Source organism: Lepus europaeus, chromosome 1 (genome assembly GCF_033115175.1).
Source record: "Lepus europaeus isolate LE1 chromosome 1, mLepTim1.pri, whole genome shotgun sequence".
Lineage (NCBI taxonomy): Eukaryota > Metazoa > Chordata > Mammalia > Lagomorpha > Leporidae > Lepus > Lepus europaeus.
The window spans coordinates 104,642,082-104,662,913 of record NC_084827.1 but is presented as its reverse complement, the minus strand read 5'-3'; the positions used below and the strand labels follow the sequence as shown (position 1 = coordinate 104,662,913).

At 37.4% G+C, this 20,832-nt stretch overlaps 1 protein-coding gene across 2 annotated transcripts in view; it reads left to right on the top strand.

Moving 5' to 3' along the window:
• IFIH1 (interferon induced with helicase C domain 1) overlaps positions 1–20,532 on the top strand; it is a 60,425-nt gene extending 39,893 nt beyond the window's left edge. The window contains exons 6-16 of one of the 2 annotated variants that reach the window (XM_062187432.1): positions 1,438–1,648; positions 2,479–2,696; positions 4,847–4,963; positions 7,824–7,947; positions 8,545–8,814; positions 9,516–9,775; positions 12,099–12,248; positions 14,634–14,795; positions 17,394–17,584; positions 18,054–18,144; positions 18,262–19,445. In XM_062187432.1, coding sequence (XP_062043416.1) covers positions 1,438–1,648; positions 2,479–2,696; positions 4,847–4,963; positions 7,824–7,947; positions 8,545–8,814; positions 9,516–9,775; positions 12,099–12,248; positions 14,634–14,795; positions 17,394–17,584; positions 18,054–18,144; positions 18,262–18,441 — 1,974 coding nt within the window. In that variant the 3' untranslated portion in view covers positions 18,442–19,445. Of the gene's footprint in view, positions 1–1,437; positions 1,649–2,478; positions 2,697–4,846; positions 4,964–7,823; positions 7,948–8,544; positions 8,815–9,515; positions 9,776–12,098; positions 12,249–14,633; positions 14,796–17,393; positions 17,585–18,053; positions 18,145–18,261 lie in introns of both variants that reach the window. The other variant, XM_062187441.1, reaches the window with a different exon arrangement.
• The last annotated feature ends 300 nt before the right edge of the window (positions 20,533–20,832 follow it).

Below are 20,832 nucleotides of genomic sequence, written 5' to 3'. Positions count from 1 at the left end.
GGACTCGAGAATCCACAATTCCTAAATCTCTGAGGTGATTTTGCCACAGGTAGGTCAGAGATACTTTGCTTAAAAAACAACAACTACAACTAACTGACGCTTTCACTTCCTACCCTTTCCACCTGTGGTAACCTTCTTTCACTCATCCACCTTGACTATCAATTTGAATTCCCCTTTGCTTCCTGAAATTCATGGGTTCCCTTTCCCTCCCCCTCCTCCTCCCCCAACAAGACATTCACTCCATCATTTCTACTAAATAATAGTGAAAAATATGTTCTTTATACACTCACTGATCTCAGCCCAGGAGATCAGCCAACCCTTACTGAGTACCTAAGTGGAACTCACGTTGAGTAAGGAGATGAACACATATCCTACAGACTAGGAAAGTAACCATAGATTCATTATCAGATGATCACATTATGAGGAATACATTGCCGGCTCCTTGAGGTTTGCCCTTGAAACTCCTCCCACCAATTCCCTGTGGCCCCACTATTCACCCCTAGACTTCCATTGATTAACTCCTTTAGGAGATGAACAAGTTCTTCCACCCCCTCATTCAGGCAGTGTTCTGGATACAAGTAATGTGTAGCCCTGAGGTGTCAACCCAGTCACCCTTAACAGACATTACAACATACGAGCAGTCAGCTGAAAGGGACAGAAAGTTCCACTTCTGTCACCAAACCTATTTGCTGTTTTGTTCTTGCTCAGGCACCAAAAGCATTCCAACAGTTCATTCCCTCAGTCCCCATCCATTCTCCTAGTCAATGCCAGAATTCCTCTTTCTTGGTTCCCTATTCCACCCCATCCTTTGGGTGCATTGCCTCTGGTTTGATCCCAAAATAAGCAACAGTACAACTTATTAGCATCCAAAAAAATTTCAAAAAAATGAAATGATGAATATAAAAGTTAAAAAAAAAAACACAACTCATTACCATCCTTTGAACTCCTACATTGAATTAAAAATATTCCAATTGATTTTCACAGTCTGGTTCTGTTCTACAAATGAAAATATAATTTTTATCCAATCTTAATATCAACTATCTCTTTACTGACCCAGGGCTTGTGAGATTAGTTCAGATTCCTTCTAAACTTTTCTTTGGTCTGGCCAGTTGCTTCTTCCTCTTTGCTGCCACTTTGCATGTGGTTCTGTGTGAGAATTATTACATAGTGTTGTAATCATTTGTTTTGGTTAGGCTTACTCTGTATGCTCAGCTAGACTGAGATCCTCAAAGTCATCAAGCATATAAAACATTGTGTACTAGGCAAAATGTCTATGCAAATCAACAGAATAGTTAGAGGAAAGATGAATAGATTGCTATGTCTAACTACTTGATAATATAAATACTTCTGGTAATGCCTGACACAACTGTTGGTCAATTTCCTTTGCTTTGACTATGCTTTCTCCCTCTCTCTTTTTTTGAATTGTCATGTTTTAAGGTACCGTTAGTTGAACAGCTCTTTCGCAAAGAATTCAAACCATTTTTGAAGAAATGGTATCGTGTTATTGGATTAAGTGGTGATACCCAACTGAAAATATCATTTCCAGAAGTTGTCAAATCTCATGATGTTATTATCAGTACAGCCCAAATTCTTGAAAACTCCCTTTTGAATTTGGAAAATGGAGAAGATGCTGGTGTCCAATTGTCAGGTTGGTTAAAGTATTTATTTTTAAATTAAGAATATTTAGTAATATTAATAATAGCAGGAGAGACTGTATTGGTTAAATAATCAAAATATCAATAAAAATTAGCCTGGTTTAGATTATCTTTCACTTCCTAAATTTTCATTAAAACCTTTCATTTCCCAGGGAAACAAAAAAACAATAATGTTTTTAACCAGGCCACTTTGCTCTGCATAAGAATTTCAGTATTAAGTCAAACACTTAGTGGAGTTTCCCTTACTTCTAGCAAGTTGTTTTTATTTGCTAGTGGATCTCCTTAGAACCTCCTTCTTCACCATGGAATACAAATACAGTTCTTTCTGTTTTGGGGGAGGTGGGTTGAGAAGGTAGGAAAAAAAGAAGGAACAAAAAGCATGATAGTTGAATGTTAAAGTATGCAAAATTATTCCTCCTTAAATGATGTGGATTTCATTTGGTGGTGGATTTCATTTGGTGGAATAAAAGCAAAGTTAACCAACTTAAAATTAAATATTTTATTGAAGAACAAAACTGTAATCCTAGGAGTTTTCTTGGAAGAAGCATGGGTGTGAATTTTACCCCAAAAACTTTTGAGCTTTATAAACTTTCTGAGTCTCATTTTATTAATTGGATACTACCTAATAGGTATAGTTTCATATGTATACATGAGCTCACATGTGTACAAGTACCATGTACAGTTATATTTCCCTCCTACCAAGTGTTAGAGCGTTGTAATAGTACACAAGACACCCACATGGCAGCTCAGTTCATTAGCTCCAAGGTACTCATCTTGTTGTTTGCTGGCATGAACAAATGAATCATTTGAATTTTCTTTTAAGATTTTTCCCTCCTTATCATTGACGAATGTCATCATACCAACAAAGAAGCAGTCTACAATAACATTATGAGGCGTTATTTGAAACAGAAGTTGAAAAATAATAGACTCAAGAAAGAAAACAAGCCAGTGATTGCCCTACCTCAGATTCTGGGACTAACAGCTTCACCTGGTGTTGGAGGAGCCAACAAGCAAGCCAAAGCTGAAGAACACATTCTAAAAGTAAGTAATTAGTTTACCAACTAAACCAACACAGAAACAACACAGAAACAGATGCCTGTGTTCCTTGGGGATTTGAAGATTGAGTTCAAGTACCATGATTGTCAGGTGACATCTATTTGCTCTAGCTATGGAAAAAACACTCAGTCTCCCACAAAACCATGACAAGTATTAATAAATTGCTATGTTACAGAACAATACTATAAAATCAGGGAAAGCGGATATAATTAATATGACCTTGAGACAAATAGAATGCCTTCTTTCAACATCTCTACTATAATTAAACTTAATAATCAGATATAAAAATATGTGAGTTTCTAGAATTCACACATGATAAGGTATTATTCCATGAGTTTCAAAACTGTATTTTCTTTTTCTTTTTCCCCAAAGAAACCTTTTATTTAAGGAGTACAAATTTCATAAGTACAAGTTTAGGAATATAGTGATTCTTCCCACCATAGCCACCTTCCCACCCCCACTACCATCTCACCTTCTCCTCCTCTCATTCCCAGTCCCATTCTCCATTAAGATTCATTTTCAATTAACTTTGTACACAGAAGACCAACTCTATACTAAGTAAATATTTCAACAATTTGCACATATGCACACACACACAACCTGTTTGAGAACAAATTTTACAGTTAATTCTCATAATACAACTCTTTGAAGACAGAGGTCCTGCATGGGGAGTAAGCGCACAGTGACTCCTGTTGTTAATTTACCAATTAACACTCTTATATATGTAATTGGTGATCACCTGAGACTCTTAACATATGCTACCAAGGCTATAGAAGCCTTTGTAATTCACAGTCTCCGTCAGTATTTAGACAAGGCCAAAAGCAAAATGAAAGTTCTCTCCTCCCTTCAGAGAAAAATACATCCCTCTTTGATGGCTGCTTCTCTCCACTGGGGTCTCACAGAGATCCTTCATGTAGGACATTTTTTGCCACAGTGTCTTGACTTTCCATGCCTGAAATGCTCTTACGGGTTTTTCAGCCAAAGCAGGAAGCCTTAAGGGCTGATTCTGAGGTCAGAGTGCTATTAAAAGAAACTGTCATTCTATGAGTCTGCTGTGTGGAGTGCTTCCCGTATTGAAACATTTCTCTCCTTTTTAATTCTATTATTATTGCCAGACACTTGATCTTATTTATATGATCCCTTTAACACTGAATCCTATCTATATGATCACTTTAACACTTAATATTATTACTTTAACACTTACGATGGCATTTTTACCACCCAGCTTAAGGGGACTTTGGGGGTCCCATGGCAAGATTTTAAACAGTACCCTTAGAAGTAAATCCATAGAATGTATGCAGAACTATAGAGCTTTAGAGTTATTTTCTATTATATGTGATCCTAGGAATCTGGGTAATTCAAAGTAAGTAGAAAATATTGATAGTAGGATTCTGAATTTAAAAAGAACTAATCAGCAGCTCCACAATAGTAAAATCACATTAAGTGGTAATTCTTAATCTCAAGGGTTAAATGAATCTGAGTAGCCCAGGCAGTATGTTGGCACCAAGGCAATTGCATTGGAATTTTAAGTCCATTTAAGTTGAATTCAGTAACAAACATGTAGAGTTGACACAGAGTTCAGAGGCATAATTGTTGGCTCCAAGATAAAATTTACTACTGAGATTAGGGATTGCCACCAATCTATAATCTTGGTACATGGGCTAATACTGTTCCTAGTGTTGCACTACTCATTTTCTGTGTAGTAGAGGTTAGTAACAAGATACAGTATGTCAAGATGACTTTAGATATGCTTCCTACAATAGGTTTCTCTCAATACTATGTCAGTTCTTCTTTCTGAAAAATGGAATTCAAGGAAGAAAAATAAAATTAAAATATTAAAAATTTATTAAGAATTTAAAAAACAATTTCTGGAATTATCCCCCAACTTGACTTATTTAGATGCTCCTGTTCACTCTGTCAGGACAAATGTTGTTGATTATTGGTTATCCAGATCCACAGTTAAACAATACTAAAATATTGTATCAAGCAAGTAATGTAACAAATTACCTGGGATTTTATCGTATGTATTTATGCTATAAATTATGAGTTATCCACTATTTCTTAAACCAAAAAGTATTTTACATTAAGTCAATTGTAAGGGAAAACTATGACTATTGAAAAAATGTCTCTTCCAGATATGTGCCAATCTTGATGCATTTACCATTAAAACTGTGAAAGAAAATATTGATCAGCTCAAAGAGCAAATGAAGGAGCCATGCAAGAAGTTTGCAATTGCAGATGACACCCGAGAGGTATGTGTTTAATTTATGTTTATTTGATTGACAATGTGATGTGCAATTACAAGAAGGAAAATGCTATTTTACACTAACAATCTGAATAATGTTACTTGAAAATTTGCACAAACAAGTTACAGTCTTGCAGTTTTTTGAGTTGTAATATTAGTACAAAAGCCCTGTTGTGAATTTCTCCTCAACCCTTCTTTTAGTTTTCCAATGTCTATGAACAGTAGCTCAGTAATTGTTAGGCTGTGTATGATCCACAGAAGAGTAAAGTGGTGTGGGTGGGAAGGTTTGTATAACTGAGCTGGTGGAGATACAGCAGCTCATTTTATCCTTTTGTACTTTCTTTATGAACTCTAGGACTGAGTTTCTGACGTACCCCAGAGCCATTCTGTTTTTTACCATATTACAGTTGGCAATAATAATGAATATCCTTCCTATTTTGCATATTTAATTTCTTAGGAAAATTCTGCATTAATGAAGAAGTGAAATATTTAATAATGTTTTTCTGATGAATATTTTCATTGATGGAGTTGGGATTTGGTGCAGTGGTCAAGTCCCACCTTGGGACACCTACATCTGCTTCAGATTCCAGTTTCCTGTGAATATATACCATAGGAGGGAGCAGATGATGACTCAAGCACTTGAGTCTCTGCCATCCGTATAGAAGACATGGGTTGAATTCCAGGTTCCTGATTTCAACCTGGCCCAGCCCTGGTTGTTACTAGAATTTGTGGACTGAACAAACAGATAGTAGTCCTATCTGCCTTTCTTTCTCTTTCTCTCTCTTTCTGTGCCTTTCAAATAAAATGAAAATAATCAAATAAAAATTAATAATGTCAACTCAGAGTCAGTTAGTACTTTACAACCAGTAGATTATGTCACTTTTTTTGGTAAAATTTAAAAAGCATGATAAATTTTGGCTAAATATACTTGGTCAAAAGAATAATTCCATTGAAAATCTACCTCATAATGATATTGAGATTAAATAATATGAGATATGCATGGTAGATAATGCTGTGCTTGAAATGTAATAGGCATTAAACCAGTGCTAGTAACCAACCTCTAGCAACCAACAGCAGAGAGACAGAGACAGAGAGAAAAAGAATCTTCCATCTGCTGATTCACAACCTAAATGCCTACAGCAGCCAGGGCTAGACCAAGCTGAAACCAGGAGCCCAGAACCCCATCAAAGTCTCCCACCAGTGTGACCGGCCCACCCAGGATCACATTTTCAGCAAGTTGGGTCAGATGTGGAACAGCCATGACTTGAACTGGCTAGCACTCCAGTGTGGGATGTGGGCATCCCAAGGGGCAACTTATCCTATTGTACCTAAATTTTTTTTTTACACAATTTTAATGCAAACATTCAGTAGGGCAGCTTTCCCATTGCTCCCAAGATTTCAGCTCTTTCTGCTGCTGTTGGCATAGGTGGCTTCACTCCATTCTGTCTTCTTTGGACCATGACAGAATTTTAGTAAGACTCACATTGAAACTGCATTCTTACACTTTACAGTAGGATGAGGTATCAAGAGCACTCAAGGTCTCTTTAGGGCCAGAATCTTCGGCAATTTTTGTACTTCAAGAAGTAACTGGAACACCTTTCTTTGTCATAGTTGCCCAACCCACTCATTTTTTAATTCTGAAAAAGAGTTCTATCTACTCAAATTGCACCAGCATATTTGAATACATTTTACTCATTTTTCACTTTTGGGTTATTTACTCAGTTTTACTTGATCAATTTAAATGGGTGGTTCTCCCATAATCATTAAAAAGGATTTCTCAGGATATTTCTTTAAAAGACTTTACAATCCTTTTAAGTTACTTAACACCTTAGTATAGTATTTACTGAAGTGCAACAAACATACAAAAGGGACAAATCCATAACTGTAGTGACTGCTGACTTTTCATAAACTGAACACAACTGGGTAACCAAAATCTGGATCAGAAACAGAACGTTGCCTACCCCAAAAACTCTTCATTCCTTCCTGAGGTCACCATGCTCCAAGGAGGACTACCATACTAATCTCTAAAACCAAAGACGCATTTGGACTAATTTTGAACTTCGTATAAAGGAATCATAAAACATGCACTCTTTTGTGTCTGATTTAAAAAAAAAGGGGGGGGGCAGCGTTATAGCTTAGTGGATAAAGCTGCTGCCTGCAGTGCTGGCATTGCATGTGGGCACCGATTTGTCTCCTGGCTGCTCCACTTCCAATCCAGCTCTCTGCTCTGGCCTGGGAAAGCAGTTAGAGGATGGCCCACGTCCTTAAGCCCCTGCCTCTGCGTGGGAGACCCAGAGGAGTCTCTTGGCACTTGGCTTCGGATCAATGCAGCACTGGCCGTTGCAGCCATCTGGGAAGTGAACCAGCGAATGGAAGACCTCTCTAATCTCTCTCTCTCTCTCTCTCTCTCTCTCTCTCTCTCTCTGCCTTTGCCTCTCTATAACTCTGCCTTTCAAATAAATAAATTAATTAAAAAAAAAAGTGTGCTGAAACCAATTCTTCACAAAGGAAGCTTTCTTAGATTATAGGACATCTAACTAATCATGACATTAATACAATATGATTTTAAGTTACCTTTAACATTCAAATTTTTACAAAACTCATGAATTCCACTTTCGTAAATCTTTGAAATTGAGAAATCCAGCAGTGGTGGCTGGTGTGAGTGTGGATGTGGCTCTGTGGCAGGTGTGAAAGAGAAGGAGAAACAAATCTGATACATTGAAGTCATCCACGATTCACCTGTTACTTTATTTAGAAACAGTTTTTGAATCCAACTAATTATAACAAAGATAATCTGTCCTAACGATGTTGGCATTATTATTTTAACAATGTAAATAAGTAAGAATAAGTGTGTCGATTACTTTTAGGATCCATTTAAAGAGAAACTTCTAGAAATAATGACAAGGATTCAAACTTATTGCCAGATGAGTCCAATGTCAGATTTTGGAACTCAACATTATGAACAATGGGCCATTCATATGGAAAAAAAAGGTAACTTGAATTTCAATTTAAGTTTATTGCATGTTTACAACACGGATACACATCATTATTTCACATATTCACAAGCAAACTGAAGCAAATATGTTATCAAAGCCAATTTCTGCATTCTTGGTAAGACAGGAATAAACATGTTCTTTCTCCTTAACAAGAGAGTTTCTAATTTCATTTATTGTATATTTAAAATATTGGTAATATTGACAGTGTCACTAAACGTGAATTGCACTAACATATTTCTCATGCCATAATATCTCTGTGCAGTAGTCTTCAGAAAGCCCACGGAAAATCCATATCATGAAAAACTATGCAAGAATTTCAAACGTTTTTTGACACCAAAATAAACTAATCTCTCAATTCCCTTTTCTATGAACCTTTTCAACTATTCTTAGCATATTCCTGTTGATGCAGAGCTAAAGCAGAAGGTCTAGAACCTGGAAAATTTCCCACTTTTTAGAGCTCATGGCACATTTCGAGCCTTAATGCGCCTGTTTCAAAATCAAAGTTGCAGGCATAAATGTATTCCAGTTCACAGCATGCTTGCAGGTGATTTATGTGCTCATGATTTCACTTACATAATACATTCTTTCCTAGCTGCAAAAGAAGGAAATCGCAAAGACCGTGTGTGTGCAGAACACTTGAGGAAGTACAATGAGGCCCTGCAAATTAATGACACAATTCGGATGATTGATGCATATAATCACCTTGAAACTTTCTATAATAATGAGAGAGAAAAGAAACTCGCAGTCCAAGAAGATGCCAGTGATGAGAGTGATAATGATGATTGTGGTGGTGATGAAGATAATTTTAACAAACCATTGGAACAGGATGGGACAGATAGATTTCTTATGGCATTATTTTTTGGTAAGAATCAAAGTAACATGTATTGAATGTTCTTGTGAATTTACAACTTAGACATATGAATCTGTTGTTTCTCAAAATCTCTCCAAAAGATCCCTTTAACATATCATTTTCAGGGAAGAAAGCCACTTCAAATTGTGACTCTATTGATGTGAACAGATTACTCATGTGTTGTAGGATTATAATCAATCATTCAATCATCTAGTTTTATTGTTAAGATGATTGCAAGTTATTTATTAAATAATTCACCTGACTATTAACCTGAGAGTATGTCAAAACATTTGTGGAAAGTGGAAACAAAAGATAAGCTTATATTGATACAAAACTTTAGTCACCCATACAGTGGGCCTTTAAGAAGTTCATATTATAAAAAAAGCATGAATTTCAGAAGTTTTTACACTAAAAATTTATCTCAATTCCATTTTCCATAAACTTCTTGAAATACCTTTATATAGCACAATGTTAACTATCAATGAGCCACATCCGTGGCTTAATTACATAAAGTCTTCCAGTGCAGCTCCTTGTGCCTTTTATTAATTTATACTAATCATTCCTTTTAAATAGTTTTTAATTAATTAATTATACAATTTATATGTTTATATGTATATAATTATGATGGACAGCTTGCTGTTTTAATATATGTGTGTGTTGTGCAATGGCTAAATCAAGCTAGTTAACATATTCATTATGATTACTTCTTTCAGAAAACAAAAACATGTTGAAAAAACTAGCTGACAACCCAGAACATGAAAATGAAAAGCTGATCAAATTAAGAAACACCATAATGGAACAATACACGAGAGCTGAGGAATCAGCACGAGGAATAATTTTCACAAAAACTCGGCAGAGTGCTTATGCCCTTTCCCAGTGGATTACTGAAAACGAAAAATTTGCAGAAGTAGGTGTTAAAGCCCACCATCTTATTGGAGCTGGTCACAGCAGTGAGTTCAAGCCTATGACACAGGTATAAACACTCTTTTAGCCTTGTTTTCTTATGCTGTTATTCCTCTCCTCAAACTTGATTTTAATAGCAATCCAATCTGTGGTGTTTGAAAAGCTACTTGTTGTCTTAGGAGTCATTTTTTTCACATAATTGGAAGAACTTTCTAAATTTAGTTTCTTTTTCAAAAATAAGTAAATTTAATATGAAAGTGTAAAAGTGGTTACACCATAAAATTAAGTGGAAAAATCAAATCTTCACAAGAAACTGTGCACTAATGATTGGAGCTGTGCAAAAATGTTTACATAGAATGAAGCCTATAAGAAAATTTGGCAAAATTAAAACATCTGATGTGTTAGAGATTGGAAATTATGAGAGGTTTCTGTCCATTTTTAAGGTTTTCTATTTTGTTTACATTTCATTTCATTATACCACTTATTGTGTGCACAGTAAAAAACAAACAACAACAACAACAAAAAAACAACATCAACAGTCAGAAGTTAAAAATGATTTACAGACATTACAAGCATGGGTAAAACAGTGATGTCTTGTTAGAATAACTGTTTTTCCTAAAGCTTAAAGTCGTAATGACCCTGAATCTTGCTGGACAAGGGACTTCATCAGTTCTATTATGATCATCAAATTCAGATGAATAGATCAAAATAACCCTGTTTTGGTGTGTATTGTAAAAGAAACTTGAAATTGTCCCCTGTAACTCTTGATATGCCCTCTAATGGCACTCATCAAAAAGTTGTTTATAAAATTTAGTGCTACAGAAAGCAATGATTTCCTCGTGTACTGAGTTTGTTGCATCGTTTTGGACAATAGCTAGTTTACTTGATGTATTTTCCTTTTTACCCTACCTTCCAGGAAGCTCCCAGACAAAACTCAGTCTCAAGCTTCTGTGTTGATCTTTATATGTAATACATCCACATTCTTTCACTTTTAGTACCGTTATTCAGCTTTTATTATGTTAGCTTTAGTGCTGTGACTTTTTTTTATAAGTGACCTCAGCAACTCTTTGAAAAGAGGTAGGCTGGAAATTAAAAGTCTGCTTCCAAGCTACTTTTTGTTCCTTATCTCTGTGCTTGCTCCATCCTCACTCCCTACATCCTCACCTTGTAAATTCGGGTGGACATACTCATTAGAAGAGGAGTTAGACATGATATGATATGAGTACTTGACACTGTACATGAAATTTCATTACTATAAATACTCCTTTGAATTAAGAAATGGACACCTGCTAAAATCCAAGTGCATATAAGTTTTTGTCAGTGGATATGAGGGTAGGAGGGAGAAATGATGAGAGGACAATCTTGCTGGGTCTTTTCACACTGTGTTCTCCAGCAATTAAAAGTCAAGTAAGGATTCATGCTGCCTCTGGGAAGAGAGAAGGAGATGAAACCACAAGCTGTTGGTCTGATAGGTTTATTTTGATTTAATACATGGAGGAAAAAAGATGATAGCATGGATGTGTACCAAATGTCAGCTGAACCAATAGCTTTGATGTGAGTTGTTGTGGAAAATAAAACTACATTGAGCATGTCAGGTTAGGTTTCTGTTCAGCCATTCTTCCCATGCAAAGGCCCAATGGCGTATTTTATGTGTTTATATGACCTTTCAAAATTAATATATTTGTCATTTAAAATGGTTGGTTTAAATATATGTTAGTATGTTACTTTTCTTTTTTATTCATATCATTCCTTTGAATAGATATTATATTTATCTCATTCAGAATTAATAAGATGAAAGGCATACCACTGGTCTCCAGCCTTCCAGCTCCCCTCCCTGAAGGCAGCCAATGTTTTCAGTTTTTCATGTGTCCTTTCTGGAATATTCCATATGTTTCCTGCTTGAATGATTCTTAAAATGACCAAGTGTATTACACAGTGCACGTTTGCTCTGTAACTTAAAAGTCAACAATCTATAAAAGTGTCACTACATCTTATTCTCTGAATATTAAAGATTCTGGAGTAAATGTAGTGAGAAGAAAAGCCCATTTTAGCTTCTCTTATGGCCATATCCCCTTCTCAATCAACAGCATCTCCTCCTTTCTTCATAACAAGGAGCCCATCATTTATTTCCTTGGCATAAATTACGGACTTCCCACCTCCAGACTGGAGAATGGAAATATTTTTGTTATTGTGTGATAATCCCAGATTGGAAATCAAATGTTGTCTCCCCATCATGTCTTTGTTCAATGCCAAAAACAGATGGCAACAAATTCATGTATGATCTAATCCTTTGATTTACACTGACGAGTTGCAATTTATTATTCCATCTCCTAATTAGAAGATTTTAATGTGTTTAGCATCACAAAATTTAATTTATTAAAATGTTTCTACAGAATGAACAAAAAGAAGTCATTAGTAAATTTCGCACTGGAAAAATAAATCTGCTTATCGCTACCACAGTGGCAGAAGAAGGTCTGGATATCAAAGAATGTAATGTCATTATTCGTTACGGTCTTGTCACTAATGAAATTGCCATGGTCCAGGTACATTCAAATACCTGTTTCTGATATGTTAATTTTTATTTCTGTGTTCCTATCTTAATTGCTTTCTTCTAGGAAAGCAGCACAAAACATCTCTTGTGTTTTAAAAATATATCCTTTTTCCTGCTAAAAGAGCATTTTTTTATATTTAATATTTTTATTTGAGAGGCAGAGATAAAGATAGATAATCAAATTGCCCACAAGGAGGTGGGGGAGAGGTGTGAAGCCAGGAACTCAGTCCAGGTTTCCTGCGCAGGTAGCAGGGACCTAACTACTTGAACCATCACCTGCTGCCTCCCAAGATGCACTTCATTCCCCTCCCCCCGCCCAAAGAAACATTTTATTTAAGGAATACAAACTTGATGCATTTTATAAGAAAAACTTTAGGAATATAGTGATTCTTCCTACCACACCACCCTCCTATCTACTCTCCCACCTCTTCTCCTCCTCCCTCTCCCATCCCCAGTCCCATTCTAAAAGTACTGCCTTTTTTGTTACTGCTGTTTGACTCATATGGTGGCCAGATACCTGTTGCCCTTTTAAACAACTCTTGCTTGGTTATTTCTGTCTCAAGACTTTCCAAGACCATTACACTAGCCCCATATCTCGGAGTCCAGAGAGACCTCCTTATTCCTAAGATGTCAGCAAGTCCCCCACTGGACCAAAAATAGGAAGCACACATTTGTGAAATGAATGTCTTACAAAATAATGTGTCCAAGCTCTAGGGAGCTTGCCCTTCCTGTGTTTTAATTCCTCATTCTTTCAATTTTTCTACAACTTTAAAAATTTTCAAGATAATCTGTTGGTGAGGATGGACTTATAAATGCCAATGTAAATAAATCAACTAGAGTAAGATGCTCCAGTTTCCTTTGAACTTTCGGTTTATTTATGTATTAACAATATTTCCATTACCTTTTGTTGAGGATAATAGAAGTCTTGCTAATTGATATAATATTCTTCCCATAAATTGAACTAAGGGATTGTTTAAAAGTTATTCATTTGAGAGGCAGAGAGGTAGAAAGATAGAGAGAGACAGAGAACACCTATCTACTGATTTACTCCCCAAATTTAATCCCACAAATACTAGAGCTGGGCCACGAAAAGCCAGGAGCTGAGAACTCCATCCAGGTCTCCCTTGTAGAAAGCAGGGGCACAACTATGTGAGCCATCGCCTGCAGCTTCTCAGGGTGCACATTAGCAGGAAACTTGAATCCAGAGCAGAGCCAGGACTTGAAACCAGGTACACCTGTATGTGATGCTAGCATTCCAACCCATACCAAGTGTTATTTTTTAATACCAAGTTGCATCCTTGAATGTAAGGTAAATCATAGAAGAGTAACATATATGGAAATAATTTTATTTCAAGAGTTGATTTGTGAGCAGTTTTTTTTTTTTTCCCTCAGAATGTAGTTTTCCTTGATGATAATATTATAGTTAATAGCTAGGCTCCTGGGCCAGAGCACAAAGACTTCTCTTATTTGTAATGTACCTTTACATATTTGTGAAGATGTCTATAGAAATTTGTCATGAAGTGGAGCTTATTTTCATGAGAAAATATGTTCAAATTCCAATGTGGAATGCCAGGAACAGACCTCTCTCAGTGTCCTGATGTCATGTTAGAAATGCTCCCTTGGCCAGCGCTGTGGCTCAACAGGCTAATCCTCCGCCTTGCAGCGCCAGCACACGGGGTTCTAGTCCCGATCGGGGCGCCAGATTCTGTCCTGGTCTCCCCTCTTCCAGGCCAGCTCTCTGCTATGGCCCGGGAGTGCAATGGAGGATGGCCCAAGTGCTTGGGCCCTGCACCTGCATGGGAGACCAGGAGAAGCACCTGGCTCCTGCCTTGGGATCAAGCGCGGTGCGCCGGCCACAGCACGCTGGCTGTAGTGGCCATTGGAGAGTGAACCAACGGCAAAGGAAGACCTTTCTCTCTCTCTCTCTCTCTCTCTCTCTCTCTCTCTCTCTCTGTCTCACTGTCCACTCTGCCTGTCAAAAAAAAAAAAAAAAAAAGAAAGAAAATAAAAGAAATGAGAAATGCTCCCTTTTCACCATGGATCCTTCTTGCCAGACAGGGGAATCCCAGTTCAAGTCACTGATCACAGTTCCCATGTTTTGAGAGAGGAGCCATGAGAACAGAAAAGCTGGACAGGAGGGCATTTGAAGGCTGGTATAAGGACCCAACCATCATCACTCCAGAACACTGCTTCTGGGTTAAAGCACATTTCAAGATTCAAAGGCTTGACCTACCAGGAAGGGATAATAACTATACTAAGACTAGTGAGATCACTTGAAGGCTGGAATGCTGAGCAATGAATATCATAATCAGCATAAAGCCAGTAGAGTTTGTACAACACATAGCCTTTCATTTACTTGATTTGTTTATTTTCTCAGGCCCGTGGTCGAGCCAGAGCTGATGAGAGCACCTACATTCTGGTTGGCTGCAGTGGCTCAGGAGTTGTTGAACGTGAGACAGTGAATGATTTTCGAGAGAAGATGATGTATACAGCTATACATCGTGTTCAAAATATGAAACCAGAGGAGTATGAGCATAAGGTATTGTTTTTGGATACCTCTGGATTTAGTTTTCATTTAAAAAAAAAATGGATGTATGTGGTTGCCATTGATATCCCTGTGGCTTAGTCTCCAGACAGAAATTGTGCTGAATTATACGTTCCTGTTTGATGCGTTGTCCATAGCTCAGATTCACAAACAAAAAGTTACCAAGATCCATGGTAGGCAGGAAGCTGTCAGAGATCTCATTCCAGTGAAACCAACAATAAACTTTGATGATATAAATTTAGGCTGCCTTTAATCCAGAAAAACTAGCACAACTCACCCATTCAACCCAATCTGGTCATTTGAGTTTGATCCAAACCTTTTGTATAAGCACACATTTTTATTCCAGCAATATTTATACAGTGCCTACTATGTGTCAGGCAATGTTTTAGGAACAACAAACATGGTGGCAAACCACACACACGGAGAAGAACACTGCTGCATGAAGCTTGCATTCTAGCATGAGCTTGGCAAGATTTGACAAGGAAAAACAATGGACAAAAATTTTAAACACTAGATATACATCATGTAGAGAAAAATGCTAAGGAATTATATTATGAGAATATGAAATCAGTCACTACCTGAGTATTTCGGATCGAGTGGTTGAGCAAGGTAACATTGTGGGAGTGACACTGAAGCTGAATCTAAATAATAAGAAAATATGTAACATGTCTTCTAGCTGCATCTCAGTTTACTAACACAGAGTTATTGGAGTCGTGTGAAGGAATGTGGTGAAGGAAGAATGTATCTCTACAATATTTCAGGAAATCCCCCATACCACTGAATTAAAAAACTGTAACTACTATAATAGCAAACAATCCATTTAGAAGAAAATTCACACCCTTGCATATGGGTGTGAATGTTAGTTTCTTAACATTGGAATTGGCTCTACCCTAAATAGAGTTTCACAAAAGGGATGCTTTCAAATTGGTGTGCAAAGCTGTAACCAACTCCAAGGTTTCCTGGCCAGGTTTCTACACAAACTTGTATTTTAAAACCCTTTTAAATAGAAGGCAAACCAAACATTTTGGAGTATCAAATCAAACTTTTGTCACCAAATGATGCCACTAGAAAGTTACTGCCTCACATTTACTTTCCTAAGAAAATGAACCAGGCAGCTATTTTCGAAGGGTGATGTTTTAAAACTATTCTTGAGATACAACCTAAGACAATCTCTGGAGTTAATGGGTCAAACTTTTCAGATACTTCAGAATAAGACACAGTTCCTTTGAGGACTTCTGAGCAGACTGTGTTTTAGGGTCTTCTTTGGAGACGAGACCTGTCCTCCCAGCACTCTACTTCGAGTAGATGAAATTAGCACAGGAATGGCAATGAGGGGAGGTGCATACCACCACTAGTCTGTCCAAAGTCCCTAGTAAACACGTCACCAGTTCACAGCTACTCAGAGAACATCTCCTTGCTTCTGATTTCAGAATCTTTCTCAAAACATCATTCAGGCTATCACTAATAAGTGGCAAGAGTTGACACATAAGGTAAAATATGTTTTCTATGTCATATGAAGAATTTATACATAACTATAGTCTTCTTAAATTCCACTCAGGCTTCAAGAGGCAAGTTGAGGATAGTAAACATTTTCCCTGACATTGACCCAGCAACTTTTGCCACATTATTACATTTATTTAGTTATGCTTTTTCATAACTATCTAAGATCTCTAGATTCTTGGAATAAAATTATTTAGAGCCCATGAGAGTATAGCAGGCATGGAAAGCCAAGATATCATGGAAAAAAAAAAAAAAAAGACCTAAATGAATGATCTCTGTGAGTGAGATCCCAGTGGAAAGAACGGGGCCATCAAAGAAGGAGATACCCTTCTCCGAAGGGAGGAGAGAACCTCCACTTTGACTATGACCCTATCGGAATAAGACCAAAGTCAGCGAACTCTAAAGGCTTCCATAGCCCTGGCAACTCATGACTAGAGCCTAGGGAGATTACTGACGCCATGAACAGGAGTGTCAAATTGTTAAGTCAGCAACAGGAGTCACTGTGTACTTACACCCCATGCGGGATCTGTCCCTAATGTGTCGTCTAAAGCCAAGTGATGCTATGACTGGTACTGAAACAGTATTTTTATACTTTGCGTTTCTGTGTGGGCGCAGACTGATGAGGTCTTTGCTAATTATATACTGAAGTGATCTTCTGTATATAAAGAGAATTGGAAATGAAAAAAAAAAAAAAACCTGGTGTTAAAATGGAAATGGCACAGAAAATTAATTATTTTGAAAAAAAAAATTATGTAGGATCTCTGTCTTTAATGTGCTGTACATTGCTATTTAATGCTATAATTAGTAATCCAATGGTAGTTTTTTCACTTGATGTTGCTATATGGGCAAAATGTTGAAATCTTTACCTAATATATACTAAATTGATCTTCTGTATACAAAGAGAATTGAAAATGAATCTTTACATGAATGGAAGGGGAAAGGGAGCGGGAGGGGGGAGGGTTGCGGGCGGGAGGGAAGTTATGGGAGGGGGGAAGCCATTGTAACCCACAAGCTATACTTTGGAAATTTATATTCATTAAATAAAAGTTAAAAAAAAAAACATTCCTAGAAAAAACAATCTTTCCTTTGCAGATTTTGGAATTACAGATGCAAAGTATAATGGAAATGAAAATGAAAATCAAGAGAAGTATCGCAAAGCATTACAAGGAAAATCCATCATTAATAACTTTCCTCTGCAAAAACTGCAGTGTGCCAGCCTGCTCTGGGGCAGATATCCATGTGATTGAGAAGATGCATCATGTCAACATGACACAAGAATTCAAGTGAGTCTTCAAGACCCATGTTTAAGTGTCTTCACTAAGAGTGAAGCACAATGTTTTATAAGTGTCCTTCCAAAATAGTGAAAACCAGATTTTCTCCCTCCAATACTTCCACTCCTTTTCTCCTTCATTTATATTCCCCATTTCAAATGTCCATTTTAAAATAATCTGCTCCGCACTGCAACAGGAAGGGAGAAGTGTTAAAATCTAAACCACTTTAATCCAGGGTACAAAATTCGTGCATACTTATATTTATTTGTTCTCAAATTTGTGAACAACTGAAGTCAAATAACCAACAAACTTGAAAGAACGTGCAGAAGGCAACACTTCCCTCAGTGGGAAGGAGTAGGAATGAGGCATGTGATAAGGCAGACATCTGGTTAGTTTCTAGGTCCTGTGGAAGGGACCCCTGAGTTACATATTTAATGGTTTGAAGCTCTCAGTGATGATCCCCTCTCCTTGATAATTTTAGGAAACTCTACATTGTGAGAGAAAGCAAAGCACAACAGAAGAACTTTGTTGACTATAAAACAAATGGAGAGATTATCTGCAAATGTGGCCAAGTGAGTAAACTGCTATGGGCTCAGTTTTACTTTGGCCAAACGGAATGTTTAACTGGATGTGTTTTTAATTCTCTTTCTCTCTCTCCCCTTCCTCCACTTCCCTCTCTTGTTTTTCAGGACTGGGGCACGATGATGGTACACAAAGGCTTAGATTTGCCTTGCCTCAAAATAAGGAATTTTGTAGTAGTTTTCAAAACTAATTCAGCAAAGAAACAATACAAAAAGTGGGTTGAATTACCTATCACATTTCCTGATCTTGACTACTCAGAATACTATCTCTTAAGTGATGAGGATTAGCATTTGATTCAAGATTCTCTTAAATTATTATCACGTTAACATGCAATATGATTTGGATCAATGTTTTCATTATACTATGGAACTGATGTGAGTATTAATAAAATTATTGCTTTACTCTACGTTGAGCTTTTTAAAAGAATATAATGTATCGTGTTCCATCTTATTTGTTTGCAAGAGTAAAGAAAATCTACCGATAGCACTCATTAGTAGGGAGCACTTAGTATGGTGGAAAGAGTGTTGGAGTATAAATAAGAATCCAAGGTGCCAATCTCACTTCTGTCACTAATTTTCAGGGGAAAAAAAAAAAAAAACAGCTTTCTTGTGGTGAAAAAGTTATGTTATCTACTTTATCTTTTGTTAATTGTTCATTTCTGTACATGTTGCCACAAATTTAATGGTTTTTAAACTAACCCTGTAATAACATGTGTAGATCAGAAGTCTAAGCAGGGACCTCTGCTCAGAGTGGCAACAGGGAGGAAATCATGGTGTCAGCCAAATTATGTTCTCATCTGGAGGCACGTGGGAATGAACACGCTTCCAAGTCCATTCAGATTGCAGCCAAAATTCATTTCTTTGCAGCTGTCTGACTGGGATTCCTATTTTCTTGCTGGCTTTCCACGGGGACTCACTCTCAGCCCTTTGTACACAGTCTTCTCAAGGCCCTTTCCTCGAACAGACATGAGCTTCTTCAAGGCCAGCAGAAGAATCTCCATGTCACTCTACAAGCATAGGTGCCTGTAGGCCAATGTAGCCAAAGTCCTTGCCCACACTTGAGGCAAGGAGACTGCTCAGGACATCACACCAGAGGGCAGAAAGCTTGGTGACCATCTTGCAATACTACCTCCCATATCACTTCACCCACATTTGTGAATAAGTGATGCACTTAGAAAAATCTGAAGCACTTTGAAAGATATAATCTTAATAAGCAGCACTGAGTCAGGTAAGGCTTACTTGCTCAGCCTTCTGTGATGGAAAACTAGATACAGCAGTGGTGGGGTGGGGGTCGAGGGGGGCTAAATTCAGACTGTTCATGTTGAGAAGATTACCTATGCCCATGGAGGAAATGGCTCACCTTCCAGTCCATGGGTCAGCAGCATCTATGTATCTGTGCAGCAGGCAGCAGGTGCTGGGTGTTGTTAGAAAATAAAGGGAATATGCTGTCTCTGCCCCTCTTCACTTCAGGTGAAAGAGTGACCTCTCTGTGGCTGCTGCATTTTGGCTGTTTCTGAATGAAGTACTATCATCTGGACATGGACACAGGGCCAGAAGTCTGTACTACAGACCATTCTCCTCCATAGATAAGCAGCCTCTTTTGGCATGAAGGAGCCGCACGATTGAGACAGAAACCATAACTGACCATTCCTACCAACACTTACCAAATCTCACAGATGGCTTCCTGAATGGAAACATTTAATTCCTGTGACTAAGGAGCAACAAAGTGTTGGAGAAAGCGAAATGAAAATTTTCCTTTAAGTAAAAAAAAATACATTTATTTATTTGAAAGACTGAATGAGAGAGAGAGAGAGAGAGACAGAAAGTGATCTTTCATCTGCTGTTTCACTCCCCAAGTGACCACCACAGAAGGGACTGGGCCAGGCTGAAGCCAAGAGGCAGGGACTCCATTCGGATCTCCTGTGTGGATGGCAGGGGCATAAGCATGTGAATCATCTTATGCTGCTTTCCCAGGCATATTATCAGGGAACTGGATTGGAAACAGAGCAGCTGAAACTCGAACTGGCACTCCGATATGGAATGCTGTTGCAGCAGGCTATGGCTTATCCCATTGTGCCACAAAGCCAGCCCCAAGAAAACTCTTCTGTAGCATAAATCTGTTAATTACATTCAAAGTATTACAGTAGTGTTGAATTTTCCTTTGATGAGACCTAAGGAATGTTAACCAATCAGAACTCTAGAGAATGGAAGGGAACAACAGAAGATTTTTTTTTTAATTATTTTAAAAACTCCAGATGATTTCATTTAAAGTATTACTGCCTTCTAGAATGTTTTGGAAAGTATGCAAGAAACCAAATGCATAAAATAGCTAAATGTACTGCTGTAACATATGTAGACTAATTTTGAGGTATCAACAAATATCAGGTTTTTTCTACTATGTTTTCCATTAACGTTTTTCAATAAAAAGTGTCATTTCTACTTTAAAGTTTTAAAATATGTGTTTCAAATAAAAGAAAATTTAGTACATGATGGTACTTAAAAACTTGGACTATAGTAAGTATATTTCATTCAGAAAATAACTATAAAGATGTTCAAGCTGCCTGAATAGAGATGCCCCCAGTGTTCACCTCTTCCTCCATAAGGAAGGACCAAAACTCAAATAAACAGCTGCATCTCGAGGTGCATACCCAGGGAAGAACACAGGGATTCAGTGAGGAA